The 22,604-nt window shown below is 41.3% G+C and overlaps 1 protein-coding gene across 1 annotated transcript in view; it reads left to right on the top strand.

Moving 5' to 3' along the window:
* LOC110679354 (roundabout homolog 1-like) overlaps positions 1 to 22,604 on the top strand; it is a 491,376-nt gene that overhangs the window by 295,426 nt on the left and 173,346 nt on the right. The window contains exon 3 of the mRNA XM_021853766.1: positions 9,042 to 9,188. Within this exon, the coding sequence (XP_021709458.1) occupies positions 9,042 to 9,188 (147 nt within the window). The remainder of the gene's footprint in view (positions 1 to 9,041; positions 9,189 to 22,604) is intronic.

The following is a 22,604-nucleotide window of genomic DNA, read 5'->3' as shown; positions in this document are numbered from 1 at the left end:
TCAACTACGGAATTGTGTTGAAACAACCCAAAATTGAGTTGAATTCCGTCTCCGTGTACTGTGGCTCATTTGAAAAGAAGGTATTCCTCAAACGGGAAGGGTAATGTACACGGAGAATTAGTTTTCCGAAAAGCTTTTAGGAAACCTAAATAATAAGGTAGACGGAGAAATTAGACTAACTGGAAATAAGTTCTTTTTACTCAAATTTGAATAAACTTTATTTTGTTTCTTTTTAATGGTTGGGTTCTTTTGATTCTCTTGCAACAGCACTGTTGTCTAATTAGAGTTATCCCACGCTAGAGCCGAATGTAGAATAAAATTTCAACTCGTTTATATCTTGGGCAGATACCGTACCAGTGTGTCATAAGTACAAGATAGGTGGCTCAGCGTTTTGGACTGAAACACATGTCTACAAAATTTTTAAATGATTTTCATAGGATTAATTCCAAAAAAAAAAAACAGTTTTACGGGTTATGAGATTTTGTCACACCTTTCTGTTTAAACTCAAATTTTGGGTATATTTTGTTTCCGTGTTCCTTCAGAAATGTCAGATAGGAACAAGCACAGTGTTAAAACTAAAAGCCCTGTGGCATTTTTGTCGACATAACGAACGTCAAACATTATCAAAAGTATCAAGGTTCATATTTGAAACCATTTTTTTAATTAAAGTTTAAATATGTTATAGTCGTTATTTTAGCTGAAAAATTGCTAAAATAGTTACAAGAACATGTTCTTTCGTATTACAAAAAATAAACAAGAATTCTTTAAACATTTTAGGACCCAAATTGTTTGAATTATTTAAACGGAAACTACGTGAAATATTTCAAATAGAGTGGAAGTGAAGGTGGATGTAGTTATTATGAGTACGTTATTGATTGAAATTGAATTGAATATTTTCTGAGTGTATCAATTCTACGACTACTACAGAACAGTCAGTATTGGTCTAAAATTAGTTTTGGTCTAAAAAATGGAGATTGTGGGTATGGATCAAGGATTTTGTAGAATAGAAATGGAGAGAATGCTAATGGACGATTGGGATTGCCACAGGTTCGAGATCCAAGCTCACTACCTCAGTTTTGAGTTTGATGTTGAAAAGTGAAGTGTTATAGTGAAGTGTTCGGTGTATCCAATTGTGTAGTTTGGCTGCAATATGGACGATTCCTACAGATGGAAATGGATAACGTTAAAAATTATATCGGAATAAGCAGGCATTGCTGAATTTGTTTTATTTGATTCGGAAGCACAATTAAAGCAAACGACAATAAACATTCCATATGTATCGGTCCATGATCGGTAATGTTTCGCAAGTTGTAGCAAGTTTGATAAATAGCGATAGCGGAGAGCCTTGCAGAGAGAGAGACCGATGATAAAATACTGAGGGATGCTCGTGAAGAGGAAAAATATTAACGTCATATGATCCGCAAAATATTAACGTCAGCCGGGATTCCGCTGTCACGAAAAGTCAAACGCAGCCAATCGTTTTAATTACTGACAAAGTGAAAAGAATTGGATTCAAAATAAACTGTTATTATAAACGTCAATCAGCGGAGCAATTATTCCAAAGATGCTGGTAAATCTTAACACAAGACTAGTTATTTTCAGTGTCTGTTACAGACAAATGGACGTCACACTCTCATTGCTAATCATCGACCAACTTTTTACTCAAAAGGCTATTAATACGCTGTTGCTGCATAAGAGCCTAACTGACATGAATGATTTCACTTCATTGATCTCCTCTTTCGCTAATAACTTCGCCAAATCAGATAAACCTAAGAATTCTTGTAGATGCAGCAAGATATAGTTATCCTTTTTCTTACAGCATAAATATATGTAACGAAAAAAGAATCAGTTTTCCGAAATAACGCAAAGAGAGCAACGATGAAGAGAAATACTTATGAAAAAACAATGCTGATTTCTGCTTCGGTATAATGCAAACGCAATATTTTTGCTGAAATGTTCATGTGAGGGTTTGAACGGCTTGCTCACGACTGACGTAAACACAGAGTGAAATAAGAAAAAAAAAATCAACAATTATAGATAAGACTGTCTTTGCTAGCCTCGTCTCAGATAAAATCTAAAAAATTTCTCTCATGTCGATCTAATCAGAGTACAGTTTGATATAGTCTACGATAAACAATGATGCTCTAATGATGTTCTGCAAATCATGATTGTTACAGAGAACGATAAGTGAGAGATTCTCTCAATTGTATAAGTCTTTTAAGGTTTATAAGCCCTTTAAGGTGCCATTTTCACTCAGAGAGAAGGCCTCAGATGAGTTAGATAGGTTGGTTAGAGAGAATGATGACACTGCTCCTACAGTGTTGTGTCATCGGATAGGAGAGGTAGAGAAGCCAGTATTCTAAGTGTCGAGTACTCTTTCTGCGTCGGAGACAAAGCAAGTATTTTTGATTTTAAAAAACCAGAGGAGGTTGTGTACAAGACACGGCCGCTTGACGTAATTGCATATTAATAATTTCTGATTTCAATTCCGTGACAATCCATGAATCCATGGCAAAATTGAGAAAATTGAGAAAAATCACTCTGAAGAGAATCGCTCTAAACAAGCCTTGCGTTATACGTTCTACCCAAACTAAAGTACCTTAATACACAGGAACCGGATTCCTGTAAATGTTTATGCTGCACTGAGAAAAGTAAAAAACAAACAATGGTACCGTAAATTCGGGTGAAATTGATCATATTGATCATATATATCATTATTGATCGATATTATTTCTTCCTATCGGAGCACAAATATCAATGTAACCTGCAGTGAATGAACATTTGTTGTCGTAAGTATAGTCAAATTGTGTGTTGTGGAGTTTTTTGCGTTAGAGAATGTTTTTTTCTATGGAAATAATGTCAAATTTCAAAATCATGTATGGTGAAGTATTGACAAACATCAATAAACTTCTAGTTTGAATTGGATTTGGATTTGAGCATGGTATAATCCTGAAATTTTGTGAGGATACTTAAGATATATCCCCAACCTAGATTTCATTGCCAAAACTCGTATCAATTCGATCATTTGGTTGGAATAATTGAGTTTTAGTTATATATCAGGAAATTCCTTTAGAAATTGCATACATTAAGGCGTTTTCTGCGTTATTCTTAAAATTTAACTATAAATTATTTACATAAATATCGAATTGTTAAGAATTTAGCAAGCATATTCGGATTCAGGGAGCTCAAGTTTATTATGGGGAGTTGTTTTGAAAAATAACAATAATCGCATTGATAAGAGATCAATTTCACCGCGAAATCCGATCCTCCGATTTTTTATTTTAGAGATATTTTTAGTATTAAAATTACATTTGTTAGAAAATTTCTGTACTTGAGCCAATAAGGCTCACCTTTGTACTTGCTTTCCTGCATTCGGTTGTTTGGCATTGTAAACATTACAGAAATCAGACAAGATAATCCGTGAAAAATAATCAATTTCACCCGAAATTACGGTAATGAAGTTTGCTTAATATTGTATAGGAGTATCGCTTCTCAGTTGATTTTCAAGGAATTTAGACTTTGAACAAGTAGTTTAACATAGTTATAGTATTCATTACATTATTATCTTCGTTATCCATAACATAAAACTGGATTAACATAACACGCGAGGTGGTTTTTGCTTCACACCAGTTCCAAACGCAAGATTATCAATTTTTACATGTAAAAATGTTGAACTGAGCAAATTTTGCTGAAATATTGGACTACAGAATAAAATAAAAATATTTCATTACTTATGTGGATTGTTGGTGAGTCAATTTTCGGGGATTCAGTACCTGTGTATTAAAATACTTTGATCCCAAACAGAACTGAGAAGCGTGTTCAAACGCAAAACGAGAATGACTCACCAGACCACAGTGATGCCACATACATAGATTTATTTGTAATTACACAGATTTTTTTCATGTTCTTGCCCATGGATATCTATGATCACAGATCACAGATTTTCTAAATTAAAAAGAATTTAAAGATTTTACAATATTCCACCAATTAAAGACATGGTTTCGTAAAATAAAAGCAGAATTTCCATAACTCTTTTTAGTTTTTCTTAAATACTTAAGTATTTTAATTTTTAGAAACACTTATGCGTATTTAACTTACTTTAAGTGGAATAAGTTCAAATAAAAAATTGTTTATACATTTGATCTAAAAAATAAAATATTTTGGATTTTTGCACAACACAGATTTTTACCACGATTTTTGGGACCTGAATAAGAAAAAAAAATTTCAACTGAAAACACAGATGAGAATCGAAAAAATGTGGCAACACTGCCCGACCGTGTGCACAGCCTGGCAGCAAAAATAATAATGAGCGAAGAAGCAGGAATCGGTCAGCACGCAAAAGAAGCGTGGAAAACTGCTTGAACGTGAGTGGTTGCGAAAGGAGCAGACATTTTCAAGTTCGAAAGTTTCGAACGCTGATGCCTTGAGTAGGATGTCAATTCAGGTCGAAACAGGCATAGAAGATGTCGCTGACCTGCGTTGGTCAGGAGACGAAGCAGAGGCTATCAATCTGTAGATGATCGGTCAAGCTACTCTAAATGATCCTGAATGTTACAGACAGATGGGAAGAGAGTGCAGTCCCAGAAGAATTGAAGTTTTTCTCTTCTGAAAGAGGGGGAGAAAGATGGGAGGAAATAGGAGTGGGGTCCCTTGAAGAGGGAAGCTCGCATAAGCGAAATGAGAGCATGTAGCTACATACCGCAATGGGATCAAACAGCGCCTTGAAAAGGGCACAACAAAGTGCATGAGCGTAAAGAGGGCCTATAGCTCATTACCACAGCGGGTTAAGAATAACAGAATTTTTTTGATGATTCAGGCTTCCGAATTCAGTTTCACTTAATAAGTGTTTACCAAGTCATTGGAATCGCATTTGCGCAAAAACTGGACAGTTACACATCAGGTGATACAAAGTTCCCTAATCAGAGTCACAACTATCACACACAAATGAGTCAGCACGCTGAATATTTGCTATGTGATAGTTGAGTCGGCAGTGGCCTGTCAACGCTCTGACCAAGAGACTGCAATCCTGCTTTGACAGATTTGTTCAATACCTCGCCACCCTTGGAGATGGCTCAGTAATGTACAATTTTGTTTGACACGACTCCAAACTATTCCAACTTTGCTTGTGCTGGGTTGCCGCTCAAGAATTTATCTGAAGCTTCACCCAGTACTTCGAAATTGGAATAGCCGGCTCAGGGCCAGTGAAGTCATGCGATGCTCCATCGCGAGATAGCTCATCAGCCAATTCATTTCCAGTGATGGAAGAATGGCCAGGTACCAAAACAAGGTTTACAGAGTTGACTGAATTCATTTCCTCAATTTGAGTTCGACATGCGATAACAAGCTTTGACCTTGAGTTGGCCGAAGCAAGAGCTTTTATAGCAGCCTGACTATCTGAACAGAAGTATATGACTTTATCCATTACACGCTGATTGCACTCCACACATAAGAGCAAATATTTCCGCCTGAAAAACGGTGCAGTTTCTACCAAGTGAGTAAAACTGATTCAGCCTTAGCTCACGAGAATATACTCCTGCACCAGCTCTACCTCCAAGAAGGGAGCCATCAGTGTAACGAACATTTTCGTTTTTTATACTTCTTTCCAAATAGCCAGACGTCCACTCTTCCCGTGAAGGGAATTGTGTGGTAAATGTCCTGTAAGGAAAGTGACATGCAATTATGAGATCACTTGGAGCAAGGACAGTTTTGTCCCAATTCACCAAAAGTGGAAACAACGAAGTGTGTGTAGATCAACGATTCACTGGATTTTTCTCCAGTAGATTCAGTACCCATAAACGGTAAGAGCAAGAAAGTGCTTTTTGTTTAAGATGTATGTATAGTGCCACAACGTCGGAAAAAGCCTCGAGCGCTGCCGTCGTACAGAACGCACCAGACATCGCTATTAAGCACATCCTTTGGAGATGGCCCAATTTTGATTGGATTGTTCTCACTTCGCCCTTTTGCCACCACACAAGACATCCATATGCCAATATTGGTCGAACAACTGTTGTGTAAATCCATTTGATACACTTGGGTTTGAGGCCCCAGGTTTTACCAAAGGTTCGTCGGCAATGACCGAAGGCCATGCAAGCTTTTTTACTCTGAAATCAATGTGAGGTGTCCATGAAAGTTTGGAGTCGAGAATAACTCCGACATACTTTACTTGATCAGTCACATTAATCTCAGTGCTAAAAAGACGTTAATTCCAAAGCGGGTTCGTCTTTCCGTAAAAAGGATTAACCGAAAGGCTATATTGGTGACAACAACTCTCGACTACCTCAAGAGCACTTCGCATCAGGTCAAATAGGGTGCTTATGCACATACCAACCATCAGAGCTAGATAGTCGTCGGCAAATATATATGTTGGAAAACCGCAATTGCCTCAATAGCGTATCTGCTACGAGATTCCACAAAAGTGGTGACAAGACTCCCCCTTGGGGGCATCCGCAAACACTCAATTTTCGAATCGCTGCTTGACGCAATGTCGAGAAGAGATGTCGGTTTTTGAGCATTTGATGAATCCAATTGGTAATCATTGTAGGTAGCCCATGGTTTCGTGCGGCTTCCAATATGGCATCGAAAGACACGTTATCAAAGGCACCCTCAATATCCAAGAAAACACCCAAGCAGGATTTCTTCTGAGCGAATGCTTTCTCGATATCGTATACAACTTTGTGTAAAAGAGTCACAGTCGAGTTTCCAGATCGGTAAGCATGTTGATTCACATGAAGAGGCATGTTTGTCAAATAAACATCACGGATGTGATGATCGATAATGCGTTCCAGACATTTCAGAAGATAAGAGGTCAGACTGATTGGTCTAAAACTCTTCGCTTCCTCATACGACGCACGTCCTCCTTTTGGGATAAACTTTACAGTAATATCACACCAGGATCTGGGAATATTGGGTAAGGGAATTTCGTTCACTTGGAAATCCTTAGATTTTGCAAGGATTTTGTTCAGCCGACTAACTTCACTCGAATTGGAAACATTTGTAAGGTAGGTATCCCAACAAACTTTTTAATGCATAATCAAAAATATAATCCATTTGCAAGTTTTCCTAAAAATTTCATCAGAATCGATCAAACGATGGCAAAGTTTGAGAATTTTGATACTTTTTCGTTGGTACACATTAATATGAAGGTCAATGTCATCTTTGATAGCACAAACATAGCACAAGAGATGAGATTCTGGCCCAACACATGTATGAAGGTGGTAAAACCAATTACTCGCAATGCTTTGATAGAACTCTATCAAAACCAGGTGAGATACGGGAAGGACAAGGGACAAGTATTCAAATGCATCACCGCCACCGCTCAGCATCAATGTTCTGTGGAATCATCGGGAAGGCATTCCATTCCGAGTAACCAACCACATAAATTACAGCGACCGCTGATGCATAAACTAGACCTGGGACGGAACGCGCTGAGAAGGGTCCGTTGAGTGCTTCTTGTCAGGTAGTTCCACCGTCATCCGTCCGTCAAGCTCCAACCCATCTACAAAGTAAGATCAGAGATTAACTATTGCTTATTCATGCGAAAGAACAACTAGTCCCAGATGAAGCCGCTCCAGGGAGTAACGTCAAGGCACGCAGCGCGGCTCAGGAACTTATGAATATTCTGGCTTACGGCTCACCGGAGCACAAGTAGCTTTTGCCGGGGTGCCCAGCAGCAGCAGAGGTGCAAAGGCAGGCAGACGGTGGGAAGTTTTTCAACTTTGTAGTTTGTTCACTCAGTACTTGTTCGTCCCTCTAACTATCCGTCTGCTTTGCAACCGCCCAAGGAATACACTAGGGTTAATTTTGGGCCTCCCTTGCCGGGGGACGGGAAACTAAACTTTCACCAGGAGATAGTTGTCGGGTTTCGTTTGTGATCAGCAAGCAAGGCTAATACCAATGATGTTCCTGTAGCTGACTGCCAAAATTATGTTAAATGCGCTGGAAGACGCACCGACGTTGAAGAGAAGATGCCAAAAACCGTTTTGGAACTCATCCTGTTTGTGATAGACGGAAAACTTGATTACTATAACAAACATCATTAACTGAAATACTTAAATATTACTTCCATTTCGGAGGTCTCGACAGAGCTTTTATATTGAAAAAAAAACCCAAGGAAATTATCAATCGTGTCAACTCCGAGTAGGTTTGACAACCTATGTTTAATATCGTCAATCATCATAGGCGGTTGACAGTTTCTCAATAGAGCTCCCTAACTCATATTGTACCAATTGAAAGCCTTGCCGTAACTCACACCCGACCCATTGAATAGAATGTCAAGGCGTGAAAGTGGCAACAGGGACACAATTTGCAAGTCTAATCGATTTTCTGGAAGCAATTACTCACACGATGAAACGTTTCGTCACTCGTCGCTCGTCCCATTAATTGACGGTGGTAATTATCGCTTCGCAAATAAGATTTCGGCTCCACCCTGCTGCTGATCAAACACGCACCACTAATCGTCGCTTGAGATTATCACCCGGCATTACGACAATCACGCCCAAACAAAAGGACCCGGACATGTGATTTACGATGACCTGTTCAGTTTGCACAATTGCAATCTGCTTCCATCAATAACGAACCCGGTGAGCAGTGCAATCGCAATCACTGTACCTTGAAGTGCAAATAATTACAATAACCATCATCGTCGTCAAATACATACAATGACGGGCAAAACATCAAGACCACCTTACTAAAATTTCTTATAATCGCTAAATTGTTATGTTTTCATCAAGACAGACAACAGGTCAAAATCGCTTTTCTTGGTGAGATTTTATTTCTTCTTTGAAAAAAAAAAATATCGACGATTGGTTCCTCCCTTTTTTCTCTTCGACGTTTTGTCCTTACGAATAAAGCATTTCAGCAAAACAAAAAAATGAGTGATGGGGCCATAAAGTTTTGTCCGTTACTGTAAAAGCCGTCGAAGCCCGCTCGCAAATTTCCTCACTGATCCCACCATTATTGATTAAATTTCCACCACAAATAGCATTCTAACCGAATATTTTCGCTCATTTTCATTCCCATTTTGCCGAAAATTTAATACGCAGGATTATGCAGCGGGAGACCGGAGCCATACATTTCGACGATGGATATCGACGCACCGACGGTGGCACCGAAATTTATGACCCGGGGCCACCTCTACAAGGCCATCATCGGCGACTCGATCGAGCTGCCATGCAAAGTGAAAGACCTTGGTGAGTATGGGCCATGTTCCATGGCCAGCATTTAACTACCTATTTATATGGTTTGCATACCCGACCGAGGGGGGAATCTCTGCAAACCGGAGAAGCATTTCGTCGTGTCGTTGCAATCGAGTATAACGCTGGACAAGCGTGCCAATGGACAGTGCAGAGATTTTGAATTTGTGTGGCAGGAAATGGTTGGAATTGTTTGCCGTAGGACGCGATGAGAGTTCTCACGGTGTTTCATTTAGTGTTATTATCCGAAAAATAGCAATACAAAAATGTAACGCCGTATGTATGTGTTTATATGTATAGTTTTATATCAATTCTAAGTGCATAAACGATGTATTCCAATCTGAGAGAGAGTAGACAGCTCACTGACAATTGGACAAAATATCCGCCTCTTGTTGCTCATTATTAAAAAGGTATGGAAATAAGAAAACAAGTTTCTTGCAGTTTCTATTCGTCGAATTTTCTCTTTGAATTGAATAAAACAAAAATTTTGTATAATTATTTAGAATTTTGTTCATAACTTCTACATCCAATAGTTTTAAACATTTTATCTGCATTTTTAATCTAGTAACCATTGCCTGATAATCATTAAAGAGTAATAACAATAAGCTGCTTCAGTTCGTCATTTTCTTACAGTGCAAGTTATTTTGGTGATAGTGCCACCGAGTCTACCACAAGTTTAAGTTTAATATAATGTGTGAAAGTTATCATATTTGAGAAGCGTTATCGATAAAAATGTGAATAGAAATGTAGTTCAACAACTGGAAAACACGGCAGTAGTGGTATATGGTGTAAATATGCATTTTTCCACGCAAACAAAGACTGTCCAGGAAACCATCCAAGTGTCTCTAATTCCGGACATCATACTAAAGCCTCATTATTTGTTAATGTTAGTGAATATTTGGAATGTAATACTGGAGAAACTTGACGATATTATCAAAAGAAGTGTTTTAAGTGTTCAGAATGCCGTTTATGCAAGAAAAGCTTCAAATTATTGCTTTAGTTTGAACCACAAGCTGTTGATTGGATATGTCTAGGATGCAGTAGAGGTAAACTATGCGTTTGTGTGCATATTTATCTTTCTTTCAAGCAATATGCATCACATGTGAGTATTAAAATCTTATAAATTTTATTATCTATTCAATAAAGACATGCCTTAAGCATTTTTACGAATATTTCACAAAATTACATAACTGTCCGGATTTTGATTCCATAGTGTTCGGATTTAAAAACAAAGCTTCTTCAGGTGTCCGGATTTAAGGACAAGACATGCCTTTTTAATTCAACAATTTTCATGAGAAAATCATAATATTCACCGTCAAATTATTTTTTATCATAACAAAATGGTTCAAAACTGTTGGTAACATAAGGTGGTTTCATATAAATCTATGGGAAACATATTGAAATTAAAGGTTAAAAAATTGCACTTGCTTAAGCGTCCGGGTATTGATGCAGCACGGTACACAAAATTTAATTGTTGGGACTCAGTTGTTATCACAACACCATGGAAACAACCAATCCAAAAATTATATTTTTTTTATCACAGCAACCCTTGTATGATATAAGGGCACCGACTGACACCTCAGACTTTATGATCATCATTATTAGTTGACGAATTCCATGTCAAATCGGACAGTTACAGAACTCGACCATCTTCGATTTGCAGTTAATTTTGCACATGATTTTGATATGATACAATATGTGTTTTCCATAGAAAAATTGATCATTTTTATTCTAGAATAACTTTTGAAAATGGCGCATGCAACTCATTTGAAAAATTATAACTCCAAAACTGCTGATTTTAGAGAAAAATGTTCTATGAAGAAGTTGTAGTGAACCGTTTTAACTATAAAAATATATACTGAAAAAATGTTTTATTTATTTTCATAAAAAATAACAAATAAACTTTAAGTTTTAAATTACACAAAACCCTCATTTTCAATATTTTCACTATATAATCTTGATAAAAAACAGATGTTTGGGACAAAGTTTCATGATGGAGAAATTTTTAATAAAAAAGTTTTTCTGAGAACAACTTTTAACCGATTTTAAAAATATTGATTTTTTGTCAAAATAAATATGTTCTGATGAAACAATAAGAATCTTAAATTATTCTGAGCCATAATGATTGTATGGATAATTTCTCTACAAGTAGTCTTTTTCGAATTATATCGAGTTTAATACAAAACATATAATTTCAATATTAAAATAGACCATTTTCATTTATAATTGGCGATTCTCTCAATAACAAAATATACTATCATGGTAAAATTTGTAATTTGTGCAAAAAATACTAAAAAAAACTTTAAATATCTGAAGAATAACAAACTTCGCCATCACACTAAAATATGTCATTATTTTGATATTTTATAACTTTATTTAAATAATTCATGCGAACAAACCAATATCAAGTTCTGTCATAATAGCTCATTCTACTATTCGTATGACATTTAATCAATATAAAAAAGCAAAAGTATTTTACAGCAAAGTAAAAAGTTTATTTTTCAAGCATGTTAAATTTAGATGTTTAAGTCAAAGAGCTAAAATTACCATTATTGATCTTCTCGTGAATAGCTCAATAAGTTATTATTTTGCTATCAATATCTTAATAATAACATATTTTGTTATTTACTTTTGGTAAATATTTTGTTATTACAATGGCAAAATTTGATATTATTTAGTTTTTATGCCATAACAAGTGTTACGTCTGTTTGTCTGTTTGTCAAAGTTCGCATGCGTTCTGCTGTGTGAAAAAAAGAAGATGATGAGTCGCTTTGCGTGGCTGGTTTCTCCGGAACCAAAAACTTCAGAAGGAAGAAAATGGAACCGGTCGCTGTCGACGGCGGAAAAATTCACCAGCAGCTGCTGCGAAAAAAACAATTCGTCACGCTGGCGAACCTTCCCCTGCTGGAAAATCCAACCCAGTGATGTCGGCCTCGGATAGAACCGGGAAGAAAAAGCAACCACCCTTGGTTGTCAAGAACGTCAGCTTCAGTGAGCTAGCTGGCATAATGGTGGCATGTAACGCTATACTAATGTACAAACTCACTAGTTTTGGCTCCAATATCCAGTGCACCACTGTCGAGGACGTCAACAAGGGGCAGAGGCACCTACAACAACATGGCATCGAGTACTACACATACAATAAACCGTATCGTATTACGCGGCCTTCCGCTACACCTACCTTACGGAGCTAGGAGAAGTAAAGAACATCGAACAGGTGATCGTGCGATGGCAAGCGTACCGCAACAGGCGAGTGGACGTAACGCAGTGCCTAAACTGCTTACACCATGACCACGGTACGTGAAGCTGCTATCTAAAAAGTCGATGCAACAGCTGCGGCGAGGCCCACCGAACAGAAACGTGCCCGGTGAAGGAGGCCCCCGAGAAACGACGCGCCAATTGTGGCGGCGCGCATCCAGCTACGGAAGAGAGCAGCTGTCCGAAGAGAGCAGAATATCTGCAAATCCGACAGCAAGCAACTACGGCAAACCAGCCGGTCTGGAGGAGCAAGAAAGTCCCTGCAGCGCCTGCCCCAACAATAACAAATTTTCCAACGCTACCAAACAGCTCGGCAACCGCCAAGACTCCGAAATTCGTGGGCCCCTCGTTCGCAACCATCAGCGGGACCAATCAGCGGCGTATCGTTCTCCGCCTCAGAGCGGGCATGCACGCTAACTCTCCACCGACCGATCTCTCGGTGGCCGGCTGCTCCAATGCAAAATCGATCGGACCATGTCAACGTCCTCGGCTATATGGTTTGCAAATATAGGGTCCATTGAGCCCCGCATCCATATAGACAACTGGAACGCTTGCTCTATTATTGCCACTAAAGGAACCATTCTTAAAACATACATCCACTAAAGGAACAGTGTTCCTATTATTGGTGCAAGGCTTTTTGTACGGAAATTTCAAATGAATCGTGATTTTTATACATTTGAATGATAGAAAAATTTAAGATCTATCGAATAATACGTTAAAATCATATATTTCATGATTTTACCACCATGTTTTGGTAGTTTTCCCTTAGGTGCACCACTAATAGTACACTTGCCCTAATTGTAACAGTATAGTCAAGTTCTTTTCACTCCAGAAGGAATCCAGGCATAACAATTTGGCGAGTATTCCAGATTCAAGAACCTCAGGGAAGCGATGGAACGGATGGAAAAACTAAAGCAAGAAGTACTCCAGATGGAAGAGCTCCTGCAGAAGCTAGCGCAGCCAATCCTAGCAACCCGGAGCAAACACTCGCTGCCTTGGCAACCAACATCAGCGAATTTTCTTTCGACGCGGAAAACGTAATCACTTTTGACAAGTGGTACAGCCGATATACGGACCTGTTTGAGATGTATGCCAGGAATCTGGACGATGCTGCCAAAGTGCGCCTGCTGCTGAGGAAGTTGGACACACCGTCACACAGTCGGTACGTAGTGTCTCCAGATAGTCAAGTCGAAAGCGGAGGACATCATCACCTACAGAGGGAAGGCTAACTTGCCTGCGAGGATTTCGATTTTAAGATCATGAAGAACGACCAATTCAAGTGTTTGGTGTTTGTGTGTGGCATCAAAGGTCATTCCAACGCAGAAATCTGAGCCAGGCTACTTTCCCGGATCAAAGACTGAACAGCAGAAGCTTCCGTCACTCTGCAAACTCTGATCGACGACTATCAGTGGCTCGTCAATCTCAAGGTGGACACATCGATGATCGAGCGCCAATCAAGCTTGAAGCATCGGTGTACGCGGTCCATGAGAAAAAGAGAAATTCTCACCAGCAGTTTTCAAAAACGGAAGGTAAATAACCTCGTCATCCTTGTTGGAAATGCGGACAGATGCACTTTGTGCGAGTTTGCCCATTTTCAAACCACCAGTGCAAGCAGTGCAACCGGATTGGCAACAAGGAAGGCTATTGTGGTTGTTTTTTCAAACCGAAGTCGGTTTCATCCGAGGAGAAGAAAAACCATGCCAAGCCACCGATAGCAAGCAAATCAAGCTAATCCCGAAAATCCAAAGCCAAAGGAGTGTGCATCGTGAACCACATTGCTGAAAGTTCCAGCAAATGTAAGTAAGTGCCAACCTTCATCAACGGCGTGGCTACCAAGCTGCAACTGCAATCCGTACACTTGATTGAATTTTCATTATTTTAATATTTAAAAAATAAATAAATATACCTACATTGATACCTTGATGGCTACAGCGTAGCATCACGCCATTGCCGGGCGTATTGTAGAGCTCCATCTTCGTCGGTCTTGGGCGAAACTTCTCCAGTTAACCCGAACGTTTAGGGTCGCCAGGTCCTCTTCCACTGCGTACAGCCAGCGTATTCGTGGTCTTCCCCGAAGCCGCCGACCTCTACCTGGTTCCCTGCTGAATATTATTTTCGCAATTATTTCTTCCGACATACGCACTAAGTGACCAGCCCACTGAAGTCTGGCGTATTTTACACGATTGATAATATTCGCATCTTTGTACACTTGATACAACTCGTGATTCATGCGTCTGCGCCACACACCATTTTCGAGTTTCCCACCGAGTATTGTCCGCAGCACTTTACGCTCAAAAACACCGAGAGCTTTCCGGTCTGACTCTTTCAACGTCCACGCTTCGTGCCCGTAGAGAGCCACCGGAAGAATCAATGTTTTATACAGGACGAATTTTGTTTCGGTTTGCAAACTACGGGACCTAAACTGGTTACGTAGTCCGTAAAAGGCCCTATTCGCAGCCGCAACACGTCTTTTCACTTCGCGGGAAACGTCGTTGTCACATATCACAAGTGTTCCAAGGCAAACAAATTCTTCAACAACTTCAAACACATCCCCATCAAACACTACCTCAGCACTTACACCACCATGCCTGACTCTATCTCTACATGCAACCATGTACTTCGTCTTGGTAGAATTGATGGTCAGGCCTATCCTCGCTGTCTCCCTCTTCAGAGGCACGAAGGCTTCTTCCACCGACCTGCGATCGATTCCAATCAGGTCTATATCGTCCGCAAAGCCAAGGAGCATGTGCGATTTTGTGATAATAGTGCCATTTCTTTGAACGCCAGATCTCCTAATAGCACCCTCAAGTGCAATGTTGAACAGTAAATTCTAAAATGGGTCTCCCTGCTTCAATCCGTCTAACGTCACGAACGAGGTTGACACCTCGTCTGCGATCCGAACACTTGATTTCGAACCATCCAGCGTAGCACGTATCAGCCTAATTAGTTTCGCTCATTTCTTTTCACTGAGACGTACGCCGCCTTGAAATCAATAAACAGATGGTGAGTCTGCAAGTTATACTCCCGGAATTTGTCTAGGATCATTCGCAAGCTAAACATCTGGTCCGTTGTCGAATGGCCCTTACAAAAATTAGCTTGGTATTTGCCGACGAAGGACTCCTCGAGCGGTCTCAGTCTGTTAAACAGAATTTTGTACGCCGAATTCAGCAGGATTGGCAGGATGTAATTGGCACACTCCAGTCTGTGCCCTTTCTTGTAGATAGGGCGGATGAGGCCATCCAACCAGCCGGTGGGCAATTCTTCGTCCTCCCATACCTTCAGAAGTACTCTGTGGATCGACTGGTAAAGCTGCTCGCTTCCGTGCTTGAGAAGCACGACCGGGATCTCGTCCTTCCCAGCAGCCTAACAGTTCTTCAGCTCGCTGATAGCCTTTTTAACCTCTCCTATGGTCGGTGGGTCCACAGCTTGATCGTCATCATCTATGCTCATCCTGTTCCTCGCTACATTTCCATTCTCACCGTTCAACAATTGCTGAAAGTGCTCCTTCCACCTGGCAGCCACCACCGTTTTATCGGTCAGCAAATTCCCTTCTCGGTCATCACACATGGCGGGCACTGGTACGGTATTGTGCCGCGCACCATTGACCGTTGCATAAAATCTCCGCATATCATTCCGGTTCATGCTTTCTTGAGCGTCAGCTACAACACTTTCTTCGTGCTGCCTTTTCTTTCTGCGGTGGATTCGCTTTTCTTCGGCTCTCGCTGCCATGTACCGCTCTCTGTTCTGTCGGGTACCGGCCACAAGCATACGGCTTCTGGCGACATTCTTCATGTCTGTCACCCTCTGGCACTCTTCATCGAACCAGTCGTTCCGTCTTCGTCGTTGACCAGTGCCGATCACTTCCCGAGCCGTTGTGTGGATATGATCCCACAGGCTGTCGACGTCTCCGACGGTTGCTGTCACGATACAGCATCGTCCGCTTGTTCTTGACATGATGACCACGGTCATAGCCATCACAACCATCCACCTTTATCAGGGCTTTGGACCTGTAGCTCTCAATAGTTTCAAGTTCTTTCGGACATGCTACTATGGTGAGCCGTCATTTGCTAGTGGTGTTAACAAAATATAAATATACAGATTTTAAATTACACATCTGATAACAATAAGTTATAAGTTGTTGTTAATGCTTATTTGATGCAAGTAGGCCACGATTTTAAAATTATAAAAATCAAAATGTGACCGCTCATTATTGTGATGACGGATTTGTGTGCCTTCTTAGTGATTTGCTATGAAGAGTGAGAATACTTTCCAACATAGTAATAGTCAAATTCGCACTTTTTCTGAACCTACTGTTGATCATGATGACTTCTTATATTGAGTATTTGTAATTCCGCAGGAGATTATTGTGCTGTACGGATTTTGATACACAATTCGAAATTGAATCTTAATCCGTTCAATGCAAAACATTAACATATTTCATCACGTTTCAGCCAATAAATATGAGGGTATGAAGCTGAAATATAACGCTGATGATTTAAGAAAAAGCGTTGATCTAGTGTGCAATGGACAATAATTCCCGAAAGCTGCAAATGTATTAGATATTTTGAAAATCACCGTAAGAGATGCGGTAATACAGGGGATAGGCAAAATGATTGAGGTATGCAAAATTATGCCTAAGCTCAAATGCTTATACCTTTACAAAAAATGGATGAAATTGGATGCATCCAGAAGCTGTGGACGGTAAATTTGGTCAAAATTCAGGTACTTGGCAATGCAAATTGGCCTTTGGATACCGGAGATGCTCCGAATATTCCGAGATCATGTACAAATGACATTTTTTTTCTGTCGCTTGTATTTTTGTGCAATGTGAAGTTGTATAGATGTTTACAATTTTTCTTGAAACTAGAACTAATTAGAAGTTGAATGCCGATAAACGCATTAAGATTCGTTAGAAATCTTCATTTATATGACCATTTCCGTAAAACTGGTTCCGGAAAATATGGTCAGTCATGTTTGTATTTCTAATCATGTAAATATTATTCGGATCCAATTGGGCATCAAAACTTCAAAATTATGCTTTCGGTAGCACCATTAGATGCACGGACCACTATATAGTAGGTGCTATATTCCAGGTGCCCTGAAGGAAGTGGCCAATTAGGAGCATGTCTGGAATATCAATATGAGTGTCAAACTTCAAAATATTGAAGGTAAAGCTCCCGGGAGCATATTTAAAACCTGCAGCTGCTAGACCACTGTATAACTGGTTACAAGTGCCCTGGGAGATGTGGTTATGTTACGAATTGGCCACTTCTCTAAGGGCCCATGGAATCTACTATAGAGTGATTATTACATCTTTTGGTTCTGAAAATGCTCAACATCCCTTAAAGCACATGGAACCTACTGTCCATGGTAGTCGGTGATTCTAAAAAAGCTTCCAGATGCATGAATTTAATGATAATTGAACTTTGTTACCCAAATTGATATTTGTTGGGTTAACTTCGGACTACCAACTCCTTATAGCAGACGCAGAATTTGTTGTACGTTAGCTTTAAGCTAAAAAGAAATATTTATTTGCATCAGTGGTTACAATCCATTTTAGGGACTCAAATTCGACTTACATTTTTGGTTAACCGATTAGATTTAGAAGGTGTGGGTCGCAAAGATTTCTCGGTGAGATTTCATGTGCCTAAATAATTACTTTTGAGATTTTAAACAAACCAAAGATTTAGCCGTACTACTTACTATTAAGCAACAGTTTTATACAATTCAATTAAATTCAGCTTCGACTTTAGTGATAAGGATTAGAAATAGAAATTCAATAAATTTGTGGCACTGCCGTATCTTCTTTCAGGATGACAAAGTAGTTTTGAATATCATTCAGTGACAGCCCGATCAGCATGACATTCCTCATAGAACGTCACTGTCAGTAGACGTATCGATGAACGAAGCGCCGCGATTGACAGCGTTGCTGCGACGAGGGGTCCCGTCGGCACATACCCCCGCCCGTAAACCTTGGTCAGGCTCTGAAGCAATGGAACCAGGTTTGCACTTCTCCTCGACGTCCAAAACAGCCAGCTTCACGGCTGGTCTTCGCAGGATCCCCATCGAGGTCCGTACCAATGCCTGGCGAATTCGTCCATCTGTTCCAGGAAACACTTCTTCGATACGCCCTCTGATCCACTGGTTCCTAGCCGCACCACCAACAATCAAGACCAAATCTCCAACTTCCAAGTCCTTCGTCTCCTGAAACCATTTGCACCTACGGGTGATAACCGGGAGATATTCTTTTATCCATCTACGCCAAAACTCGTCGGTGATGAACCTGGCCAGTTTCCAGCTGCTTCTTAGGGTTGATGAGTTGTCTATCGGCCCTGTGGGAAGGAATTTCGTGCCAGATGAGTTGCCCAACAAGAAGTGGTTTGGCGTGAGGGCTTCTTCGTCTGCCGACTCTAGCGGAATGAAAGTAAGAGGCCGAGAATTGATCATGGCTTCAGCCTCTAATAAGACCGTTTCTAGGGTCTCATCGTCCGGTTTGCGAGATTCGTCCAAAACAGTTCCGATTGTCTGTTTGACGGAACGGACGAGTCTCTCCCAAGCTCCGCCCATGTGAGGTGATGCTGGTGGAATGAACTTCCACGTTGTTTGAGTGGTGGTAAATTTTTGAGCTAGCGCTTGCTTTGTTGCTTTAATTTCATTACTGGTACCTTGGAAGGTTGTCGCATTGTCGGTCCAAAACTCCGTGGGAATACCACGCCGGGATACAAATCGCTGTACGGCCATAATGCACGATTCTGTGCTCAATGAATGCACTACCTCCATATGGATGGCCCTGATGGTGAGGCAGGTAAAAAGTGCCACCCAACGCTTGGCATGGCTTCTGCCAACCTTGACAAGTACTGGCCCGAAGTAATCCAAACCAGTATATGTAAAGGGGCGAATGAAAGATTTTAAGCGCATTTCCGGGAGCGGGGCCATAGCGGGTGGTTTTGGTAAGGCCTTCGTAATGCGGCACCAAGCACATTTGCTAGCTACTTTATCCAAAAGTCGTCTTAGCGTTGGTATGTCAAATCGTTGGCGAATTTCGTTGAAGATGGTCTCTCTGTTGGCGTGGCGGTAACGGCGATGGAACCAGTCTACAATATAAAAGGTGATTAAATGATCCTTTGGAAGAATGACAGGGAACTTAGCTTCGGTCGGTGCGTGGGGTGCAGCACCGATTCTGCCACGGCTTCGTAGAACTCCTCTTTCATCGAGGAAAGGCCACTTTGTGTATATAACACTGGACTTCTGTACGATGCTGTGACGTTTTTCGGGTGGACCCTTTGATTTGGTAAGGACAGCCACCTCGTCTGGAAACGCTTCACCCTGGGCACCTTTCCACAGTGTTTCTTCGGCGCACCGAAGTTCGTTGCTAGTGAGTACGCCAAGCTCTAACTGTTGACCCTTTTTCTTTCGTAGTATATTTTCTACAAAACGTAACACATATGCAGTCACACGATGTAGTTTAATCCAACCGTTGAAACGAGTGAAGTCCATAATAGGAGTAAAGTGTGAGAAGTGGCATCGAACGGGTCTCAACTCTACTTCTGTTGAATCGATCTTTTGCTGTATTGGCCAATTCTCCTTGTCTTCACGTAGGAAATTCGGCCCTTGAAACCACGGACTATCCATATTGAGCTGAGGGCCGTTGCCCCACTTCGTTGCGAGGTCCGCGACGTTTAGTTTGGATCGATTCTGTGGAAGACAGAATTTCGCCCACACGAACGGCAACGAATTTGTGATAGCGCCTGTGATCTTGAGAACGAATCCATGAGAGTACGGTTCCAGAGTCACTCCAACAGAAACGACGACTTATCGGGAAGGTGTGTTGACTTTGGATTGCTTCCTGTAGACGAATTCCAAGAACGGCAGCTTTCAACTCGAGTCTTGGAATTGAAAGAGTCTTAAGGGGGGCTACCTTGACCTTCGCCCCGACCAGAGACACCTGCACGCCCTTCTCTGATTCCAAGCGGAAATAAACCACGCCGGCATACGCTGCTTCGCTGGCATCTACGAATAAATGAAGTTGAAGTGCGTCGAGGTTCTTGGGGAATGAAGACCGGAAGTAACATCTTGGTATGTGAAGTTGGTTCAGTTGATGGAATAGACCTGACCATTGTCGCCATCTTTCGTTCAGGTCTTCTGGTATTTTTTGGTCCCATTCGGTCCCCTTCACCCAAGTATCTTGAAGGATAGCTTTGCCATGCACAAGAAAAAAGGCGATAAAGCCAAGTGGATCAAAGAAGCTCATGACCACTCGTGCAATCTCTCGCTTGGTGGGAATGTGTCCTTCGTTAAGTATGTATTGGAGATCGCCCCTGAATCCAAAGGCATACATGAACAGATCCTCAAACGGCATCCACTTTATCCCAAGGACCGATTCTGATTTTCCTCCACGTTCCAGATCAAGATTTTTGGGAGCTTGTTCGCTAAATTCTCCAATTTTTTGTAGAACCTCAGCTTCATTGGACAGGAATCGTCGCAGAGTAAAGCCACCCTTGGAGTGAACCAGCTTGACTTCGTTCACCACCGTAACAGCCTCAGTAACCGACTCAAAGCTGTCTAAGTAATCGTCTACGTAGTGATGAAACTTGATAGCAACAGCGGCTCGCGGATACTCACTTGCAAACTCGTCGGCGTTGAGATTTTTGATAAACTGTGCCGATGCAGGTGAACAAGTAGAGCCGAATGTGGCCACATCCATTACGTACACTTGAGGCGAATCCGACGAGTGCTCGCGAAAGAGGAACCGTTGAGATTGGCAATCAGGAGATCGAATTCTTATCTGGTGAAACATCTCCATTATATCTCCACAGACGGCCACCGGATGTTGACGGAACTTGTAGAGAACTCTTGGAAGGGGAGAAAGTAGATCGGGTCCTTTCAATAACCTTGAGTTGAAGGAGGTATTCCCCACCTTGGCTGCAGCGTCCCAGATCAACCGTATCTTGTCAGGCTTTCGAGGATTGATAACAACACCGAGAGGAAGGTACCATACCCGATCGACATCAACGGACGTCAATTCAGCTAAGGTGGCTTTGTGTGCGTATCCCTTGCGCTCATAATCCAAGATCTGCTCATGAACTCTTTTCTTTAAGTCTGGTTCTCTCTCGAGCCTTCGATCCAGTCCTTCGAGACGACGCAAAGCCATTGGGTAGCTGTCAGGAAATTGAGGATTGTCGGTTTTCCAAAGTAGTCCCGTTTCATAACCAAGTCCATGTGAAACACGCCGTGTTGTGCTCGTCAGCAACTCTCTAGCACGCCTTTCGTCACATGATTCAGGTGCCTCGCGTGAACCCGAAACACCAGCACACTCTAGGGTGAAAAAATCACGCAACTGTTCGTTCAGCTCTCGGTCTGGGTCACAAACTGCAGCTACATGTAGATTGACGATCGCCTTCTGGGACGATTGACCAGGAATGCATCCGTAAATGCTCCATCCCAGTCGACATTTTGCGCCTATCGGTTCTGATGGCCTTCCTTCCCGCAGCTTCAGTGGAACGCACAATCTCAGATTATCGAGCCCTATCAGAAGTTTGGGTTGAACTAGTTCGTAGTCTTGTAGGGGAAGACCTCGTAGATGAGGGAAGCGTTGTGCCAGAACTCCATACTGCAGGGTTTGTGACGGCAGTACCAGCCGACTGACTGTACGGGCGTCAACGAGTTTATATTGAGTGTCACAGTCCTTGCCAGCAATGTTAACCTGTACACGTTGAGACTTCGATTCGACTCGTTTGACGTTTCCGGTCCACTGGAGTGTAAGTGGTTCCGGTTGTCCAACGACTCCTAGTTGCGAGGCCACAGATTCTTCCAACAGAGTGTACGACGAACCCTCATCGATGAAAGCAAAAATAGTTTGAAAGTTGTTGCTGCTTGAAAGGACGACGGGCACGATGCGGAAAAGTGGCCACTTGAGACCACCAGCAGATACATGGGTAGCTGAAACGCCCACGTTTTCGGGGGAATTGTTTGAAGTATGCAGAAGTGTATGATGTCTCTGACGGCAGCCTTCGATTCCACAGCCCATCCACGATCGACAAGGCCATTTTCCGTGGTTATTGAGACAAGTACGGCACAGTCCTTTTTGGCGTACCAATTCCCAGCGCTCGTCCATGTTCGCGCCTTTAAACTGATGGCATTCTGCCACTCGATGGC

This window comes from Aedes aegypti, chromosome 3 (genome assembly GCF_002204515.2).
Source record: "Aedes aegypti strain LVP_AGWG chromosome 3, AaegL5.0 Primary Assembly, whole genome shotgun sequence".
In the NCBI taxonomy this organism is placed as follows: domain Eukaryota; kingdom Metazoa; phylum Arthropoda; class Insecta; order Diptera; family Culicidae; genus Aedes; species Aedes aegypti.
Note: the sequence above shows the minus strand (reverse complement) of the source record. Positions and strands in the feature narration are given on the sequence as shown.